Below are 17,503 nucleotides of genomic sequence, written 5' to 3'. Positions count from 1 at the left end.
GCTTGAGAGCAGTACATGTGAAAAGGATCTAGGAGTCTTGGTTGACCACAAACTTGACATGAGCCAACAGTGTGACGCGGCAGCTAAAAAAGCCAATGCAATTCTGGGCTGCATCAATAGGAGTATAGCATCTAGATCAAGGGAAGTAATAGTGCCACTGTATTCTGCTCTGGTCAGACCACACCTGGAGTACTGTGTCCAGTTCTGGGCACCACAGTTCAAGAAGGACACTGACAAACTGGAACGTGTCCAGAGGAGGGCAACCAAAATGGTCAAAGGCCTGGAAACGATGCCTTATGAGGAACGGCTAAGGGAGCTGGGCATGTTTAGCCTGGAGAAGAGGAGGTTAAGGGGTGATATGATAGCCATGTTCAAATATATAAAAGGATGTCACATAGAGGAGGGAGAAAGGTTGTTTTCTGCTGCTCCGGAGAAGCGGACACGGAGCAATGGATCCAAACTACAAGAAAGAAGATTCCACCTAAACATTAGGAAGAACTTCCTGACAGTAAGAGCTGTTCGACAGTGGAATTTGCTGCCAAGGAGTGTGGTGGAGTCTCCTACTTTGGAGGTCTTTAAGCAGAGGCTTGACAACCATATGTCAGGAGTGCTCTGATGGTGTTTCCTGCTTGGCAGGGGGTTGGACTCGATGGCCCTTGTGGTCTCTTCCAACTCTATGATCCTATGATTCTATGACTACTGCAATGCGCTCTACGTGGGGCTACCTTTGAAGGTGACTCGGAAACTACAACTAATCCAGAATGCGGCAGCTAGACTGGTGACTGGGAGCGGCCGCCGAGACCATATAACACCGGTCTTGAAAGACCTGCATTGGCTCCCAGTACGTTTCCGAGCACAATTCAAAGTGTTGGTGCTGACCTTTAAAGCCCTAAACGGCCTCGGTCCAGTATACCTGAAGGAGCGTCTCCACCCCCATCATTCTGCCCAGACACTGAGGTCCAGCGCCGAGGGCCTTCTGGCGGTTCCCTCATTGTGAGAAGCGAAGCTACAGGGAACCAGGCAGAGGGCCTTCTCGGTAGTGGCGCCCGCCCTGTGGAACGCCCTCCCACCAGATGTCAAAGTGATAAACAACTACCTGACATTCAGGAGACATCTTAAGGCAGCCCTGTTCAGGGAAGTTTTTAACGTGTGATATTTTATTGTATTTTTGGTTTTTATGGAAGCCGCCCAGAGTGGCTGGGGAGGCCCAGCCAGATGGGCGGGGTATAAATAATAAATTATTATTACTATATTAGTAGAAGAAAAAAATCAAGAGACTGAATGGCACCCACCGTGGGCCCCCGATACCCGTTAAACCACCCAGTGGACAGTGATGCACACACGGTCTCTCTTCTTTTAAAAGCAGGTCCCATGTTAAGCTCAGAAAGGGAGGAAAACACAAAGGCAACATTAACTGAAGGCTGTTTCTGGGAGAGGCAGAACTGCATGAAGCAGGTCAGTACAAATCCAGAGACAACTAGATAATTCCGTTCTCCATTGAGAAGTCGTGAATTTGGCTGCTTAATAAATATCACTTTTAAAAGACTGGCCTGAAGGGATGCAAGACCGTGAGCTGCTTAGGCAATCTGTCAGGTTCAGGGATGTGCAATTTGACGGCAGCCAGAGGCAAAGCCCCAGTCAACCCTGTCCACAAAAGGTGCTCAGCTAGGACTCGTCAAGCACCCCAGAGCCATGTCACTTTCTTAGGAACAGAAGCGTGTGCAAAGGCACCACTTGTCGGTACATCCAATACACAATGCTGGGAAGCTTTGAAAGCACTGTCTAGTATGGAACACTTTGGTATAATTTGCCAGAATAATCCCAACGAATGACTGGGGGCTTATGAGAGTTAAATAAAAAAATGGAATGTATCAGCTACAAAATGGGAAAGACACAGCCTGCTTAAGCGCCGTGTTTACAATATTTACCCATTTTGGATCTGGATTAAACGTTGAACAGTAGTTGCCCCGCCAAAATCAGCAAAAGCAATTCTAACAGTACTTCTTAAAAACAAAACAAAAAGCACAACGTAATTATAGAGAGACGTTATAGATAGCTGTCACTGTCCACAATAGGAAAGCTATTTCTTTTAATCTGTTTCGGCTCTGGTTCCAGAATTCAAAATGCAGAAATACAAAAAACATAGAACAAAACAAGGTCAGCAAGGAACTGCAGAGGTGTCTGTCACTGCAGCTGGTGGACAGGGGCTGCAGCAGCAGGGGCTATACAGTGGCCTCCTCCGAGTCCTCCTCCTCCTCTGTGCTCTGGCAGCCACTGTTTTGCCTGAAGCCTTTCCATGTGTAGCCCATGAAGGTGGGGCTGATGGGTAAAAAGCGGAAGCATTTGTACTTCCTCACAAATTCCATGCCAAAAGGCAAGTCATAAGTTTCCATGCCATCGATGGATTTGCTGCCTTTGCACACTCCTTTCTTCCATTTCTGGATTCCTCTTTCTTCGGGGCTTCCTGGGTATCAAAAGGATAGGGAGAGAGCTGCATCAAGAGCTGAACATTGGAGACATAAGCCCCTCTCTAATAACACTGGGATTCATGGACACCCAATGAAACTGCATGCTGCAAGAAAGTCCTCCTTCATGCAACGCAGAGTTAAACTATGGAACTTGTTCCCACAGGTAAAGGTAAAGGACCCCTGGACGGTCAAGTCCAGTCAAAGGCAACTATGGGGTTGCGGCGCTCATCTTGCTTTCAGGCCGAGGGAGCCGGCGTTTGTCCACAGACAGCTGTCTGGGCTGTGAGTAACCGCTTCTGGCACAACGGGACACCATGATGAAAGCCAGAGCGCATGGAAATGTCGTTTACCTTCCCATCACAGTGGTAACTATTTATCTACTTGCACTGGTGTGCTTTCGAACTGCTAGGTTGGCAGGAGCAGGGACAGAGCAACGGGAGCTCACTACCGTTGTGTGGATTCGAACCCCCGACCTTCCAATCAGCGAGCCCAAGAGGCTCAGGGGTTTAGACCACAGAGCCGCCTGCGTCTCTCCTGCAGGAGACAGATATGGCCACCAACCTAGATGGCTTTAAAAGAGTAGACTAATTGATGGAGGAGAGGGTCATCAGTGACTGATAGCCCTGATGGCAGTGCTCTTCCTCTCCCGTTGGAGGAACCAATGCTCCCCTGTTGCTAGAAACCAAAGGAGAGAAGGGTGCTTTTGTGCTCAGAGCCTGCTTGTGGGCTCCCCATGCAGTGGTGGCCAGATTTGATGAAGTGAAGGACCGTGAGGGCCGACCTAAGGGCCGACCAAAGTTGTTGAACTTTTCTTAGGGTTGAAGTGGTTGAGGGTTTTTTAGGATTTTATGCCAGGGAATAAAGTGCCACAGGGGCCGGGTTAAACCAATTAGGCCCCCGAAATGGACTTTGGACAGGCCTGCATCAGGGCACCTGGTTGGCCCCTGTGAGAACAGGGTGCTGGCCTAGAGGGGCCATTGGCCGGATCCAGCAGATGCTCTTCTGATGTGCTTCTAAGCCCCTTTCACAGGAAAGCTGGCCCCACTCCATCGGCCTGAGCACTGAGTGGGATACCCGGAAAGTGATACTTGTGCAGTTGTGCACAGGGGCTCCAGCTGCCTCAGGGCAGTAGAAGGGGACCTACAAACCCACGAGCCACACAGAAATGAATGAGGATTCCCCAGGAGCACACAATTTGCACTGTTGGATTGTGTTCTGTGTCAACCTGTGGCTGTGCTGCCTATTTTCAGCCTCAAGCAGCACCCGTGTCTTCAACTGGAAGGCAGGGGAGGGAAACAGTGGGGAAAGGCAGCCTGTTGCACTACTCACCTGGAATGGTGTTGTCTAAAATAAATGCTACACAACCCCCAACGAACATGGCTGTAGTGAGAAGAACATTTAACACTTGATCAATGCTGGCTATTCCTACAAGAACAGAAAGGGGAGGGAGAGACTTAGAGCAAAATCTGAAGAGCCGCCATATTCATACACACAATTTCAGGAGCCAAAGTCACACTGTCCACACAGCACAAACACCTGGCGATGTGGATTGCTTAGCAATGCTCATATATTTATATTTATCATCATCATCCTCATCATACCGGGGACTCAAGGAAACTTGCACAAATTAAAATGACTCAGATAAAATACAAAAAGCTAAAAACATATAAAAGACAATCATTTAAAAGTAATTAAGCAATAATAGAACTAAAACAATATATATTGCTATTCCACCCACCCTGTCCCTCACATGGACACAATGGACAGCACTACTCAAAAGTCAGTTGGGAGGCAATTTCCCCTCCTACTAGGAAAGGGCTATAGTTCATTGGTAGAGCACAGGCCTTGGATGAAGACAGGTCTAGGTCCAGAATCAGGTAGCAAGTAGCAGTCGGGTCTCTGCCTGGCATCTTGGAAAACTGCTGCCAGTTAAGAGTAGGCAGTACTGGGCTGGATGGACCAATGGCCTGACTGAGTGTAAGCTGGGTTCATGGAACTGCAAGGGACCTCAAAAAGAAATCTAGTCCCACCTACTGCAGTAAATTTACTACTAGAGCCTCTGCTTGATCACCACCTCTTACACTGTCAAAGAAGCATGCATCATCATTAGTTCTTCCAAGTCTAAATCATCTTTGATTTGAACCTGTTGTTTCAATCCTTTGGAACAAGAGAAAAAGAATCTGCTCCTTTTCCTATATGATAGTCTCTTCTCCTGGCTAAACATACCTAACAGACTCCCAGCTCTTAACTTGTTCGCCCTTGCCATCAGTGGTGGTCCCAAGTTTATGGAACACCCTCCCTAGTGAGGTGCTTCTGCTCCCACTATTAACTTTCAGGAAGAATTTGGTGGGCGCGGAGACCCCCAAGTCGGGGAGCGGAGGGTCCTCCTTTGTCCTCTCTGCCAAGCCAGGGAGGGGCCAGTTTGCAGGAGTGAAGAAAGACAGTCAGGCTACCCTAAAAACCCTAAACCCCTTTGTGAATCCTCCCCCCCCCCCCAGCCAGGCCTCCAAGCCTCGCCTCAGGCTCTCTCAAACTGCACACTCTCAAAGCTTTTTTCCCCTTCTAAGGCTAAAAGCATTAGCTAAGCATATTGCTCTTGCTGTAACAAAAAGACTGAAGCGAAGGTGCAGAACAGAGTCCTTTGCTTCTCACAGCCTTTTTCTTTCTAAGGCCAGTGGCCTTGTTAAAACCAGACGGCAGCTTTCTTACAGGAGAATGAAACATATCTGAAGACTCTGAAACCCCCCTTTGGTTTCTCACCCCCTTTTCCTGGGAAGAGTCCAAAAAGAGTCCCAAGACAGGAACTTTCTGTTCATGCTCAGGAGACATGGGGCAGAACTTTTCGTGAGGAGGAGAAAGGGGAGGGAACTGGAAGGGGAATATATGCTCTGTGCAAATGGCTGTTGATATGGAACGGGGGGGGGGGCAATGTCTTCTTCACTACAATATATTTGCTCAATTTCTCTAGGACTCCATCACCCCTCCCCTGTCCTCCATAATCTCTCAAGTAATACTGTCAAAATCCTGTTACAATGTATCCACTCTGTTTCTGCTTTTGCTCTCTAGTACAGAGTGGCTTAGAAATCACTGAAATCTTCAAAAATTGATATAAAATCAGCCGTGGTTCTGATCTGCTCGTTCTCGGTGCCATTCAACTCAGTTCCCCTTGGACTCCATGATGCTGTCCCTACTTCCATAATCCCCAAAGCGGCAGGTCACGTACGCAGGAACTTCTTAATCCTGTCAGATAGTTTTGCAAATCCTTCCTTCGGGCAATACTAGGTGACAGACGATGTATATTCCTGGCCCATTGTCTTGCCACCACCGGTACTCAATAAATGTGTATCTATGTATATTTCCCGCTCCGCATATCCCCCCTCCCTCATCCGAAAATGCTAATTAATGTAATCCCACCTTTTCATAATGTATTCATGACGTGTAAAGTATATTCATGATGTAACTTGTGAAACCCAACCTTCCCATAATGTATTCGTGACGTTTCATGCACTGTATTCTGGGACATGGAGGGAAAACTCAAAAGTTCATGCCACCCCTTTCTCGCTGTTCAATCTCGCCTTGAACCTGTTGCGCAATAAACTTGGACCTTCTGCAGTTGCTCCTGTGTCCGGCTGAGCTCATTTTCTTCCGCAGGGACCCGCGGACTTAGTCCGATGAGCTGGGTGGCAGAGTAACCCCGCACCCAGATTTTAGCCGTAACACTGTGAACTCGTGCTTGTTTTGTGACTCTATCACACTTGCTCCTTCTACCAGTTCATGGATGGTAGTGATACGGAAGGAAAGGGGGGGGGTACCTTCCCTCTCCCTTTGCCTGCCACCAAAGGGTCCGAAGCGATGATCTCCCCATGGCACCCTCAGGGGGAGGAGAGAGGAGACTCAGGTGACTCCAGGAGGGGCTTTTGCCAAGGAGAGAGGAGAAGAAAGCAGGGGGGGAGGGAGGGAGGGAGGGAGGGAGGGGCTTCTGCTCTGGAGGACCTTGCCCTCTCCCCCTCCCCCTCCCCGTCCTCTCTAGGACTCCAGCTCTGCTCCTCTTAACCCTTGCCAGCCCGGCCCTCCCTCTCCCCGCTGCCCCTCGGAGCCCGACTCCGCGCCAGGGAGACGGGGCTTCCCCAGGAGTCAAGCAGCCTCCTCGAGAGGAAGAGGAAGCCCAGATCCCCCCCCCCCGAGGGAGACACGTCTTCCCTCCAGCCCCCCCATCTTCCCGGGGGCAGCCCCACTGAATTGGGGGGCCAAGCTGGGGTCCGGAGACAGGCGCCTCCTTCCCTTGGACTTGGAGGCTCTGGAGTCAGACTTGGGGGGGGCCCTTTCCCTCCGCCCCCCCCCACACCCAGGGGGTCCCCTCAGCCCTCCTTTTTGGGGGTCTCCCTCCGCCCCCCCCCACACCCAGGGGGTCCCCTCAGCCCTCCTTCTTGGGGGTCCCCCTCCGCTCCCTCCTCTCAATCCGCCCCCCCCACACCCAGGGGGTCCCCTCAGCCCTCCTTCTTGGGGGTCTCCCTTCCCTCCCCCCTTTCCCTCCGCCCCCCACACCCAGGGGGTCCCCTCAGCCCTCCTTCTTGGGGGTCTCCCTCCGCCCCCCACACCCAGGGGGTCCCCTCAGCCCTCCTTCTGGGGGGTCTCCCTCCGCCCCCCACACCCAGGGGGTCCCCTCAGCCCTCCTTCTTGGAGGTCTCCCTCCGCTCCCCCCTCTCAGTCCACCCCCCACACCCAGGGGGTCCCCTCAGCCCTCCTTTTTGGGGGTCTCCCTCCGCCCCCCACACCCAGGGGGTCCCCTCAGCCCTCCTTCTTGGGGTTCTCCCTCCGCTCCCCCCTCTCAGTCTGCCCCCACACTCAGGGGGTCCCCTCAGCCCTCCTTCTTGGGGGTCTCCCTCCGCCCCCCACACCCAGGGGGTCCCCTCAGCCCTCCTTCTTGGGGGTCTCCCTCCGCTCCCCCCCCACACCCAGGGGGCCCCCTCAGCCCTCCTTCTTGGGGGTCCCCCTCCGCTCCCTCCTCTCAATCCGCCCCCCCACACCCAGGGGGTCCCCTCAGCCCTCCTTCTTGGGGGTCTCCCTTCCCTCCCCCCTTTCCCTCCGCCCCCCCCACACCCAGGGGGTCCCCTCAGCCCTCCTTCTTGGGGTTCTCCCTTCCCTCCCCCCTTTCCCTCCGCCCCCCCCACACCCAGGGGGTCCCCTCAGCCCTCCTTCTTGGGGGTCCCCCTCCGCTCCCTCCTCTCAATCCGCCCCCCCACACCCAGGGGGTCCCCTCAGCCCTCCTTCTTGGGGGTCTCCCTCCGCCCCCCACACCCAGGGGGTCCCCTCAGCCCTCCTTCTTGGGGGTCTCCCTCCGCCCCCCACACCCAGGGGGTCCCCTCAGCCCTCCTTCTTGGGGGTCTCCCTTCCCTCCCCTCTCTCAGTCCGCCCACCACACCCAGGGGGTCCACTCAGCCCTCCTTCTTGGGGGTCTCCCTCCGCCCCCACACCCAGGGGGTCCCCTCAGCCCTCCTTTTTGGGGGTCTCCCTCCGCCCCCCCCCACACCCAGGGGGTCCCCTCAGCCCTCCTTCTTGGGGTTCTCCCTTCCCTCCCCCCTTTCCCTCCGCCCCCCCCACACCCAGGGGGTCCCCTCAGCCCTCCTTCTTGGGGGTCCCCCTCCGCTCCCTCCTCTCAATCCGCCCCCCCCACACCCAGGGGGTCCCCTCACCCCTCCTTCTTGGGGGTCTCCCTCCGCCCCCCACACCCAGGGGGTCCCCTCAGCCCTCCTTCTTGGGGGTCTCCCTCCGCCCCCCCACACCCAGGGGTTCCCCTCAGCCCTCCTTCTTGGGGGTCTCCCTCCGCCCCCCACACCCAGGGGGTCCCCTCAGCCCTCCTTCTTGGGGGTCTCCCTTCCCTCCCCTCTCTCAGTCCGCCCACCACACCCAGGGGGTCCACTCAGCCCTCCTTCTTGGGGGTCTCCCTCCGCCCCCCACACCCAGGGGGTCCCCTCAGCCCTACTTTTTGGGGGTCTCCCTCCGCCCCCCACACCCAGGGGGTCCCCTCAGCCCTCCTTCTTGGGGTTCTCCCTCCGCTCCCCCCTCTCAGTCCGCCCCCACACTCAGGGGGTCCCCTCAGCCCTCCTTCTTGGGGGTCTCCCTCCACTCCCCTCTCTCAGTCCACCCCCCACACCCAGGGGGTCCCCTCAGCCCTCCTTCTTGGGGGTCTCCCTCCGCTCCCCCTTCTCAGTCCGCCCCCCACACCCAGGGGGTCCCCTCAGCCCTCCTTCTTGGGGGTCTCCCTCCGCCCCCCACACCCAGGGGGTCCCCTCAGCCCTCCTTCTTGGGGGTCTCCCTTCCCTCCCCTCTCTCAGTCCGCCCACCACACCCAGGGGGTCCCCTCAGCCCTCCTTCTTGGGGGTCTCCCTCCGCCCCCCACACCCAGGAGGTCTCCTCAGCCCTCCTTCTTGGGGGTCTCCCTCCGCCCCCCACACCCAGGGGGTCCCCTCAGCCCTCCTTCTTGGGGGTCTCCCTTCCCTCCCCTCTCTCAGTCCGCCCCCCCACACCCAGGGGGTCCCCTCAGCCCTCCTTCTTGGGGGTCTCCCTCCGCCCCCCACACCCAGGGGGTCCCCTCAGCCCTCCTTCTTGGGGGTCTCCCTCCGCCCCCCACACCCAGGAGGTCTCCTCAGCCCTCCTTCTTGGGGGTCTCCCTCCGCTCCCCCTTCTCAGTCCGCCCCCCACACCCAGGGGTCCCCTCAGCCCTCCTTCTTGGGGGTCTCCCTCCGCCCCCCACACCCAGGGGGTCCCCTCAGCCCTCCTTCTTGGGGGTCTCCCTCCGCCCCCCACACCCAGGGGGTCCCCTCAGCCCTCCTTCTTGGGGGTCTCCCTCCGCTCCCCCTTCTCAGTCCGCCCCCCACACCCAGGGGTCCCCTCAGCCCTCCTTCTTGGGGGTCTCCCTCCGCCCCCCACACCCAGGGGGTCCCCTCAGCCCTCCTTCTTGGGGGTCTCCCTCCGCCCCCCACACCCAGGAGGTCTCCTCAGCCCTCCTTCTTGGGGGTCTCCCTCCGCTCCCCCTTCTCAGTCCGCCCCCCACACCCAGGCGGTCCCCTCAGCCCTCCTTCTTGGGGATCTCCCTCCGCCCCCCACACCCAGGGGGTCCCCTCAGCCCTCCTTCTTGGGGGTCTCCCTTCCCTCCCCTCTCTCAGTCCGCCCACCACACCCAGAGGGTCCCTTCAGCCCTCCTTCTTGGGGGTCTCCCTCCGCTGCCCCCTCTCAGTCCGCCCCCCACACCCAGGTGGTCTCCTCAGCCCTCCTTCTTGGGGGTCTCCCTCCGCTCCCCCTTCTCAGTCCGCCCCCCACACCCAGGGGGTCCCTTCAGCCCTCCTTCTTGGGGGTCTCCCTCCGCCCCCCACACCCAGGGGGTCCCCTCAGCCCTCCTTCTTGGGGGTCTCCCTCCGCCCCCCACACCCAGGGGGTCCCCTCAGCCCTCCTTCTTGGGGGTCTCCCTTCGCCCCCCTTAGTCCACCCCCCACACCCAGGGGGTCCCCTCAGCCCTCCTTCTTGGGGGTCTCCCTCCGCCCCCCACACCCAGGGCGTCCCCTCAGCCCTCCTTCCTGGGGGGTCTCCCTTCACCCCCCCCTCAATCCGCCCACCACACCCAGAGGGTCCCTTTAGCCCTCCTTCTTGGGGGTCTCCCTCCGCCCCCCTGTCAGTCCGCCCCCCACACCCAGGGGGTCCCCTCAGCCCTCCTTCTTGGGAGTCTCCCTCCGCCCCCCACACCCAGGGGGTCCCCTCAGCCCTCCTTCCTGGGGGTCTCCCTTCGCCCCCCTTAGTCCACCCCCCACACCCAGGGGGTCCCCTCAGCCCTCCTTCTTGGGGGTCTCCCTCCGCCCCCCACACCCAGGGGGTCCCCTCAGCCCTCCTTCCTGGGGGTCTCCCTCCGCTCCCCCCTCTCAGTCCGCCCCCCACACCCAGGGGGTCCCCTCAGCCCTCCTTCTTGGGGGTCTCCCTCCGCTCCCCCCTCTCAGTCCGCCCCCCACACCCAGGGGGTCCCCTCAGCCCTCCTTCCTGGGGGTCTCCCTTCACCCCCCCCCTCAGTCCGCCCACCACACCCAGAGGGTCCCTTCAGCCCTCCTTCTTGGGGGTCTCCCTTCACCCCCCTCTCAGTCCGCCCCCCACACCCAGGGGGTCCCCTCAGCCCTCCTTCTGGGGGGTCTCCCTCCGCTCCCCCCTCTCAGTCCGCCCCCCACACCCAGGGGGTCCCCTCAGCCATCCTTCTTGGGGGTCTCCCTACGCTCCTCCCTCTCTGTCCGCCCTGTTTTGAAATTCCCCTCCTCCAGGTCAAGCCCACCCCCAGAAACATCACACCTTCATCACAGAAAGGAGGGGGGGGTGGTAACCTGAGTGTCCTGTCACCTGGCAGGTTCCTCCTTTCCCCCTCCCCATGAGTCACTTCCAGGTGACAGAGGGGAGTTTGCAGTTTCCTGCCCCCAGAGGGAAGAGCTGATCATTGTCCTTTGTTCCAGTCCATGCTGAATCCACTCCCATATGCAAGTTCTTTGTGATCCTGATGGTCTTCTGTCTGGGATCATCAGGGTTGACATAGCAACTGGGCAGGGCTCCTGTGGATGTGCTGGGATGGTGAAGGGATTATGGCTGACCAGAGACAAGCCACCCCCCTTTGATAGTCCTTGTCATATGGAGTAAAATAAAAAATAGAACAGTGCAAATCCGATGTATGGTTGATTTTTCTATGAATTTATAACAGAAGCGTAGCGTATGTCGTGTGTGAGTGTGAGTGTGTGAAGTTTGTACAAACTGAATGATTGGCGGGGTGTTCCTGCTACATACAAACAACTACAGTTCCATACATGCTTCTCTGGTATATAGGTACAGTGCTTTTTTCCTAAAAATGGTTCAGGGTTACTCTCATTTTGACTCAAGAAAATCACCACTTTATAGTTCCAATTGGGAAAAATAAATACAGTAAATGGACAAAAGAAATCATCTCAAGAACTCAGGAGTCCTATTGTTGTGGATTAACTTTATTTAGTTATGCTTATTCTGGATCTACTTCAGATTGGTTTCCAACCTCAACATTTCCACTTTTCAGAGGTACAAAGCTGCTTGGTTTTTTTGGTTTGACCCAGAAGGGTGGAGTTGGGAACCCCAAAGGTCATCCACTCCAACCCCCTGCGATGTAGGTTGGGGGGTCCGGCAGTGGAGAGACCAGGCTCATCATTCCCCCCCCCCCCAGACACTGGTTCACCTCCCCCCGCTTTGTCCCCCCGGCAGACCCCTCTGGGGCCCTGTGGGGCGGTCAGGCCTCGGCCACCCCCCCCCGCCCTGGCTGAGTCGGGATGCCAGCGAGGCGGAATCCTCCTGCGAGATCAACGCTTACGCAGTCCCACTTTGTCGCCTGGGCGGAGGGGCTGGCGGGCGGAGGGGGCTGCCCCCGCGCCCTGGAGAGGGGCAAGTGCCTCATCGCCAGCATCCAGGCCCCCGAGGCCGAGTTCGGGGTCAGCAGCGTCCTGCACACGGAGGAGGCCCCGCCTTGGAAGCAGCAGGATGGGGTCAGCAGCGTCCCCACCACCGCAGGTCCCACCGGGCGAGCGGAAGGGGAGCGGCCGAGCGGTGAGAGCCCTGCGCCCGCAGCCGGGGAGAGAGGGACCGAGGGCCAGTCGGTGCTTCGCAGGGTCAGCGCGGGGGAAGGGGAGGGAGGCCGCCTGGAGCCCCTGGGAGGAGAAGGCGGGGCAGAAAAGCCGTTATCAGGAGTGCCCAAAGTCATTGGTGACACCCTCCTGGGGGTCAGGGGGTGGGGGGCACCGTGGGGCAAGCGGAAAGCAGAAATCCCTGGATCAAATGCATCTGCTGGGTTGAACTACTTGGAGTAGTTTGAAGTGGATTTTGAGTCATTTGGCAAGTAATTGTTGCTCTTTCAAATCTTGCTTTCATCTTACTGGGTCGTGCAAACAGTTGTTCCAAACCATGGCGCCTCTTTTAGGGCACTGGCTGAAAGGGAGAGCGTTTATGGGGGTCCCCCCCAAATCTGAGAACCACGGAATTAAATGAATAAATCAAATAGATGGTGGGTTTGTTCAGAGCCGTCTTTCCCATAGGGCGCTGGCCTCTCGGGGGATCGCTCTCCTGCATTGGCATGGGGGAGAGTTGCGCCCCCCACAATGGCTGGCAGTGCGCAGCTACGGCCACCCCAACACTATCGGGCAGACATTTGCAGCCTGGCACCGCATCTGCTAAACACAGCCCTGGGTTTGTTGTTTTTCCCTTCTGGGATTCCTCCCTTGCACGGGGGTTGGTCTAGATGACCGCTGGGGATCTCTCCCGCTCACCTCACCCTCCTCCCTCCTTGCGCAGCGGTGCTGTCGGTCTTCACGCGGACGCCACGCCTGGAGTCCCGCCTCGGGCGCCCGGCGGTCCTGCACTGCGGCTTCTCGGCGCCGGCCTCGGCCTTCTCGGTGGAGTGGCGCCATCAGTTCCGGGGGGCCGGGAAGGTGGTGCTGGCCTTCGACGGAGCCACGCGGGGGGTGCCTGCGGAGCGTGGCCGTCCGCCACAAGGGCACCTACATCTGCACCGTCTACCTGCCCCACCTGCACGCCCAGGTGGTGGGTGAGTGAGCGACCGGGGGGTCTCCCTCGCAGGGAGGGCGGGGGGAAGGAAGGGGAAAGGGGGGTCCCATCTTGCATTCTCACAGTGGCCAAATGCCGGCCAGGCCCTAGGGATCCAGATAGACTGCTCCTGGGCCTGGAGGCGCCAAGAGAACATAGGGAGAGTGCTTAAACCTCGCAGTGGCCAAATTGCCCTGAGATCCCTGCCTGGCAGGGGTTGGGCTAGATGACCCTTGGGGATCCCTTCCACCTGTCTGATTCTACGCTTCTAAGAACCAAGCGATCCAGAGAGACTGCCCCTGGGCTGGGAGGCTCCTTAAGAAGCGCCTGGCCACTTGGTCAAGCCAACAGGGACCCTGTCTTCCTCAGGATTGGAATCCAAGAGCCCCCCTCTCCCCTCCCGGCAGCTGGGAGCCTGCAGCGCTCCTGGTTGTCAGCAGGGGGCGCTCTGCTCACTCCCTCTCGCCCTGCAGAGCCCCCCCCCAGGTGACGCTGCGCCCCACGACGCTCTCCGTGCCCCCCAGTGCCTGGCCCCAGCTGGCCTGCGAGGTCTCCGGCTTCTTCCCTCTGGGTGCCTCGGTCAGCTGGAAGCGGAGGGAGTCCGACGCCCCCCAGGACAGCTTCCTGGACATCGGGGACTCGGGGCACCGCCAGGCTCCTGACGGCACCTTCAGCTTCACCAGCTTCGCCCGCCTGCTGCCCGTCCCGACCGAGGACCACGGGGTCTCCTACGTCTGCCATGTGGGCCACGCCGGGCTGGGCGAGGTGGGGGTCAAGAAGGCGGTCGTGCTCCATGTGGCAGGTGGGGGTCTGCACTTGGGGGTCTGTGGCGGGGTCCCCTGGGGGCTGGGTAGCAAGGCCCAGAAGATCGGCTGCGGGTGTGATTCCTGACTGGCGGAGGTTGGGGGGTCGCCCGTCCTGGGTGATTTAGCTGGGATTCCTCCCTTGAAGGGGGTTGGGCTGGATGACCGCTGGGGTGCCCTCCCAACTAGGATTCTGTGAATTGGCACTGATCAAGTCGGGCATGGGGGGAGGATATGGGGGGTGGGGCGAAGGTGCAGCTTTGGGACCTGCACTGGGTGGCCAAGGCAGGGTGGGGGTCTGACGTCGCCCCCCTTCTCCCTCTCTGACGCCCCCCTTCTGCCTCTGCCCCTTCTCCCCCCCCCCCCAGGGTCCCTGGGCCCCTCCCTGGAGGACGCCATCGGCTTGTTCCTGGTCGCCATTGTGCTCCTGGGGGTCTTGCGGTCCTTCTTCCGATGGGGTAAGGTTGTTCCCACCCACCCCTTCTGTACTGTTATTTTTGTTATCAATATGGTCCTATTTTACCATTTGGTCAATATTTTAGGGGATACTTTAGCTGAGATTCCTGGGGTCCCTTCTGATTCTACAATTCTAGGATTCTATAAATGTGCACAGCATCCTCCTTTTCTGGATCTCCGGGCAGTTTGCGGCATAAAAATGCACGATGAAAACACAACGTACATGATAAAAATGAGAACCAAAACAAATAACCCAGCCTCCAGCAAGTCTAATTATTATAATGAAAAATAGACATATTTTCCTGGGGGAGACAATTCAGAATCTATTGAGACCATGCAAATATTGACAGTAAAAGCAGTTGAGAAATCTCTCCTCCACCACCTGACACCTTTGATTGGCGGAACTGGCACTGGCCAATTGACTCCCCTTTCCCACAGTTGCCAGTACAAGAAGCTCAGCTGGGAGAGGCTCTTCATTTCCGGGTTGTGGGTTCAAGATTCCTGCCTTGCGGGGGGTTGGACTAGATGACCCTCGGGGTCCCTCCCGGCTCCAAGGCTCTTTGGAACTCTCTGCCTCTTGATACCAACCAGGCGCCTTGGCCAGACTCTCTTGGGTCGCCTGCTAAAAACATCCCTGCCCAGCGGCTCAGAAATGTTGGTCTCCATTTCAGCTTTCTGCATGCTTTCAAGTATTCCTGTCCATTTCCCTGGGTTTTCTCGGGATTCACCTTTCCCTGCTTCATTATCCTCCTTTTTCCAGCTTCTGAAGAAAAACCCAAATCGGAGAAGCCCAAATCCGAGGTCAGTGCCCAAGATACGCCCAAGACTGCCAAGTTCTCTCGATTCCTCATTTTTCTATTCTTTTTAAAAAAACATCTCTGTGCCACCCACTGAGAGGCAGTGCGGTGCAGTGGTGAGAGGGCCAGACTAGGCCCTGGCCGAGAGATCTGGGTTTGAATCCCCAGTCCCTGGCCATGATGAAGCTCGCAGGGGGGCTGGGGGGCAGGATCCAGTCTGCCTACTTCGCAGGGTTCTTGTGGAGCAATTCCTGCAATTGCAACCCCCAGCCAGCTAATGTTTCCTCTCTGAATCGGGTCAGTATCTCACGGATTTCTCTTCTTTCTGCAGTAACGGACTCTGGGCTCCCGGCTTGGTTTGTTGCCTGTCTCCGGATCCCGTTGAAAGAGCAAAGTGGATCGTAGGCCCCCGGACTCCTGGGTCCCTCCTCTTTGGCTGCCCAGTCTTGCCCCACTGGTCCCTTGTGGGAAGCCCCCTTCCCCTGCCTTTTTGGGGTCAGGGGTCTGCTTGGCTTCGCATCCTGCAGATTCACAGCTGTGATTTTAAGGAGGGGGCCGGATCTGTGCATAGCAAAAGCCCCCCTTTCTGGCAGTCCCTGCCCCTCCTCACTTCCGTGCTGTGAAATTATTTAAGTGTAGAATTGGGAGGGGGCCCTGAGGGTCATCTGGTCGAACCCCCCGCAGGACAGGAATCGCAACAAAAGCATCTCTGAACTCTGACTCTGCACATGCTCTGGGAGACTCTTGACGGGGGGCCTGTGTTGTCTTTGGGATTGTGGGAGAGAACCTTTTTGGAGGAGGGGAGACTGACTTGAGCAAAATCAGCATATCCCTCCCACCCCAAAATAAATAAATGTGGGTCATTGGGTGTCCCTTTACCTCCCCCTCTGGGGGACCTGAAGTGGTACAGTCCAGACCCAGGTTTATCCCCTCTAGAGACCTGGGTGCAAAAGGAGCCCGTTTCCCCGCAACATCCCTGCAGAGACGGCCAGGCAGAGCAGCTTTCGTTCCCCTCGGCCCTCTCTCTCTCGATACGGACTAGGACCTGCCCCCCCTTCCCTCCCCCCAGAGCCCAGAGCTCCCCCCTCCCCATTCTGTGTAGATTCTGCTGTAGACTGTAAGCCCCGTGGGGCAGAGCCAACCTGGAGAATAAACACGCCTTGAAAAGAACTGCATGCTGTGGGTCTGTTTTTTCCTTCCAGGGCTGCAGGAGAGGTGAGGGTGGCCAAGTTTGATAAACAGTAGCAATAAATGGTTGGAGGAAAAGTCTGGGAAGGGGCAAGAGCCCCTCTCTGCCCCCCTCAAGGCTCCTCTCAGGCTCATCCAGGGTCCAAGGCCTCCTCCATTTTTGGAGGGCCAGGAAGTGAGTGGCCCCTGCAGCTTCGCCTGCTGGAAAGGGGGCGACATGCAAGAGGCCAGCCTGGCAGGGGTGTTGTGGAAGGGGGAGCTCCTTGGACCGCCTCCTGGGCCTCCTCCGCAGCTTCACTTTGTTAACGGGAAAATCCGAGGGCTCCCTTGGACAAAAAAGAAAGACACCAACCAGGATTACTTGGAGCAAAACAGCAGCCTGTAGGCTTGGCCTTGATTGAACTGTTGCAACAGGGTGCTCCCCTCACTTGCAGGAGAGAGGAAGGACCCAGAAAGATGGTCTGCAAGGCCTTATAAAGACTTTTGAAATTGCCACCCTGTAGATCAGGACCTTAAAAAGCAGAGACATCACCTTGCCAACAAAGGTCCGTGTAGTTACAGCCATGGTTTTCCCAGTCGTGATGTATGGAAGTGAGAGCTGGACCATCAAGAAGGCTGATCGCCGAAGAATGGATGCTTTTGAATTCTGATGCTGGAGGAGACTCTTGAGAGTCCCATGGACTGCAAGAAGGTCAAACGCATCCATTCTTAAAGAAATCAGCCCTGAGTGCTCACTGGAAGGACAGATCCTGAAGCTGAGGCTCCAAGACTTTGGCCACCTCATGAGAAGAGAAGACTCCCTGGAAAAGACCCTGATGTTGGGAAAGACGGAGGGCGCAAGGAGAAGGGGACGACAGAGGACGAGATGGTGGGACAGTGTTCTCGAAGGTTTGACCAAACTGTGGGAGGCAGTGGAAGACAGGAGTGCCTGGCATGCTCCGGTCCAGGGGGTCACGAAGAGTCGGACACGAATAAACGACTAAACAACAACAAGATCAAGACCACCCCCAGAAACATCATACATACATCACAGAAGGGGTGTAACCTAAGACCACCCCTCAGATACATCACACCGACATCACCGAAAAGGCGGACTAAAACAGAGCTTTGAATATTGTTTCTCTCCTGTTGTTGTTTATCTCCTGTCTGGCAGGTTACTTGATTGGATTGCCTGGGGAGCCTGGCCATTCCTTTGTAGTGAAAA

General features: G+C 57.2%; 1 protein-coding gene and 1 pseudogene across 2 annotated transcripts; one reads left to right on the top strand and one right to left on the bottom strand.

Moving 5' to 3' along the window:
* Window positions 1-1,268: 1,268 nt before the first annotated feature.
* LOC309538217 (solute carrier family 23 member 2-like) lies at window positions 1,269-4,246 on the bottom strand. Its single transcript, XM_082233545.1, has 2 exons — window positions 3,798-4,246; window positions 1,269-2,464 (listed from the first exon to the last, which is right to left on the bottom strand). The coding sequence occupies exons 1-2, from the start codon at window positions 3,844-3,846 to the stop codon at window positions 2,223-2,225; spliced, it is 291 nt and encodes a 96-aa protein (XP_082089671.1). The 5' UTR covers window positions 3,847-4,246; the 3' UTR covers window positions 1,269-2,222.
* Window positions 4,247-11,299: 7,053 nt separating this feature from the next.
* On the top strand, window positions 11,300-16,281 carry LOC309537617 (tapasin-like; annotated as a pseudogene). The gene is made up of 7 exons: window positions 11,300-11,318; window positions 11,724-12,026; window positions 12,804-13,056; window positions 13,531-13,857; window positions 14,227-14,316; window positions 15,075-15,115; window positions 15,443-16,281. The product of its transcript is annotated as a tapasin-like (transcript).
* Window positions 16,282-17,503: the final 1,222 nt, after the last annotated feature.

The sequence above is a fragment of the Podarcis vaucheri genome (genome assembly GCF_965113315.1).
Source record: "Podarcis vaucheri genome assembly, chromosome: 7".
Lineage (NCBI taxonomy): Eukaryota > Metazoa > Chordata > Lepidosauria > Squamata > Lacertidae > Podarcis > Podarcis vaucheri.
Note: the sequence above shows the minus strand (reverse complement) of the source record. Positions and strands in the feature narration are given on the sequence as shown.

Bases quoted from the DNA above. Each gene is read 5' to 3' on its own strand.
- LOC309538217 (XM_082233545.1), bottom strand. From the start codon at position 3,846: ATGTTCGTTGGGGGTTGTGTAGCATTTATTTTAGACAACACCATTCCA. The intron at 2,465-3,797 runs GTGAGTAGTGCA...TTTGATACCCAG, and splicing joins TTTAGACAACACCATTCCAG to GAAGCCCCGAAGAAAGAGGA.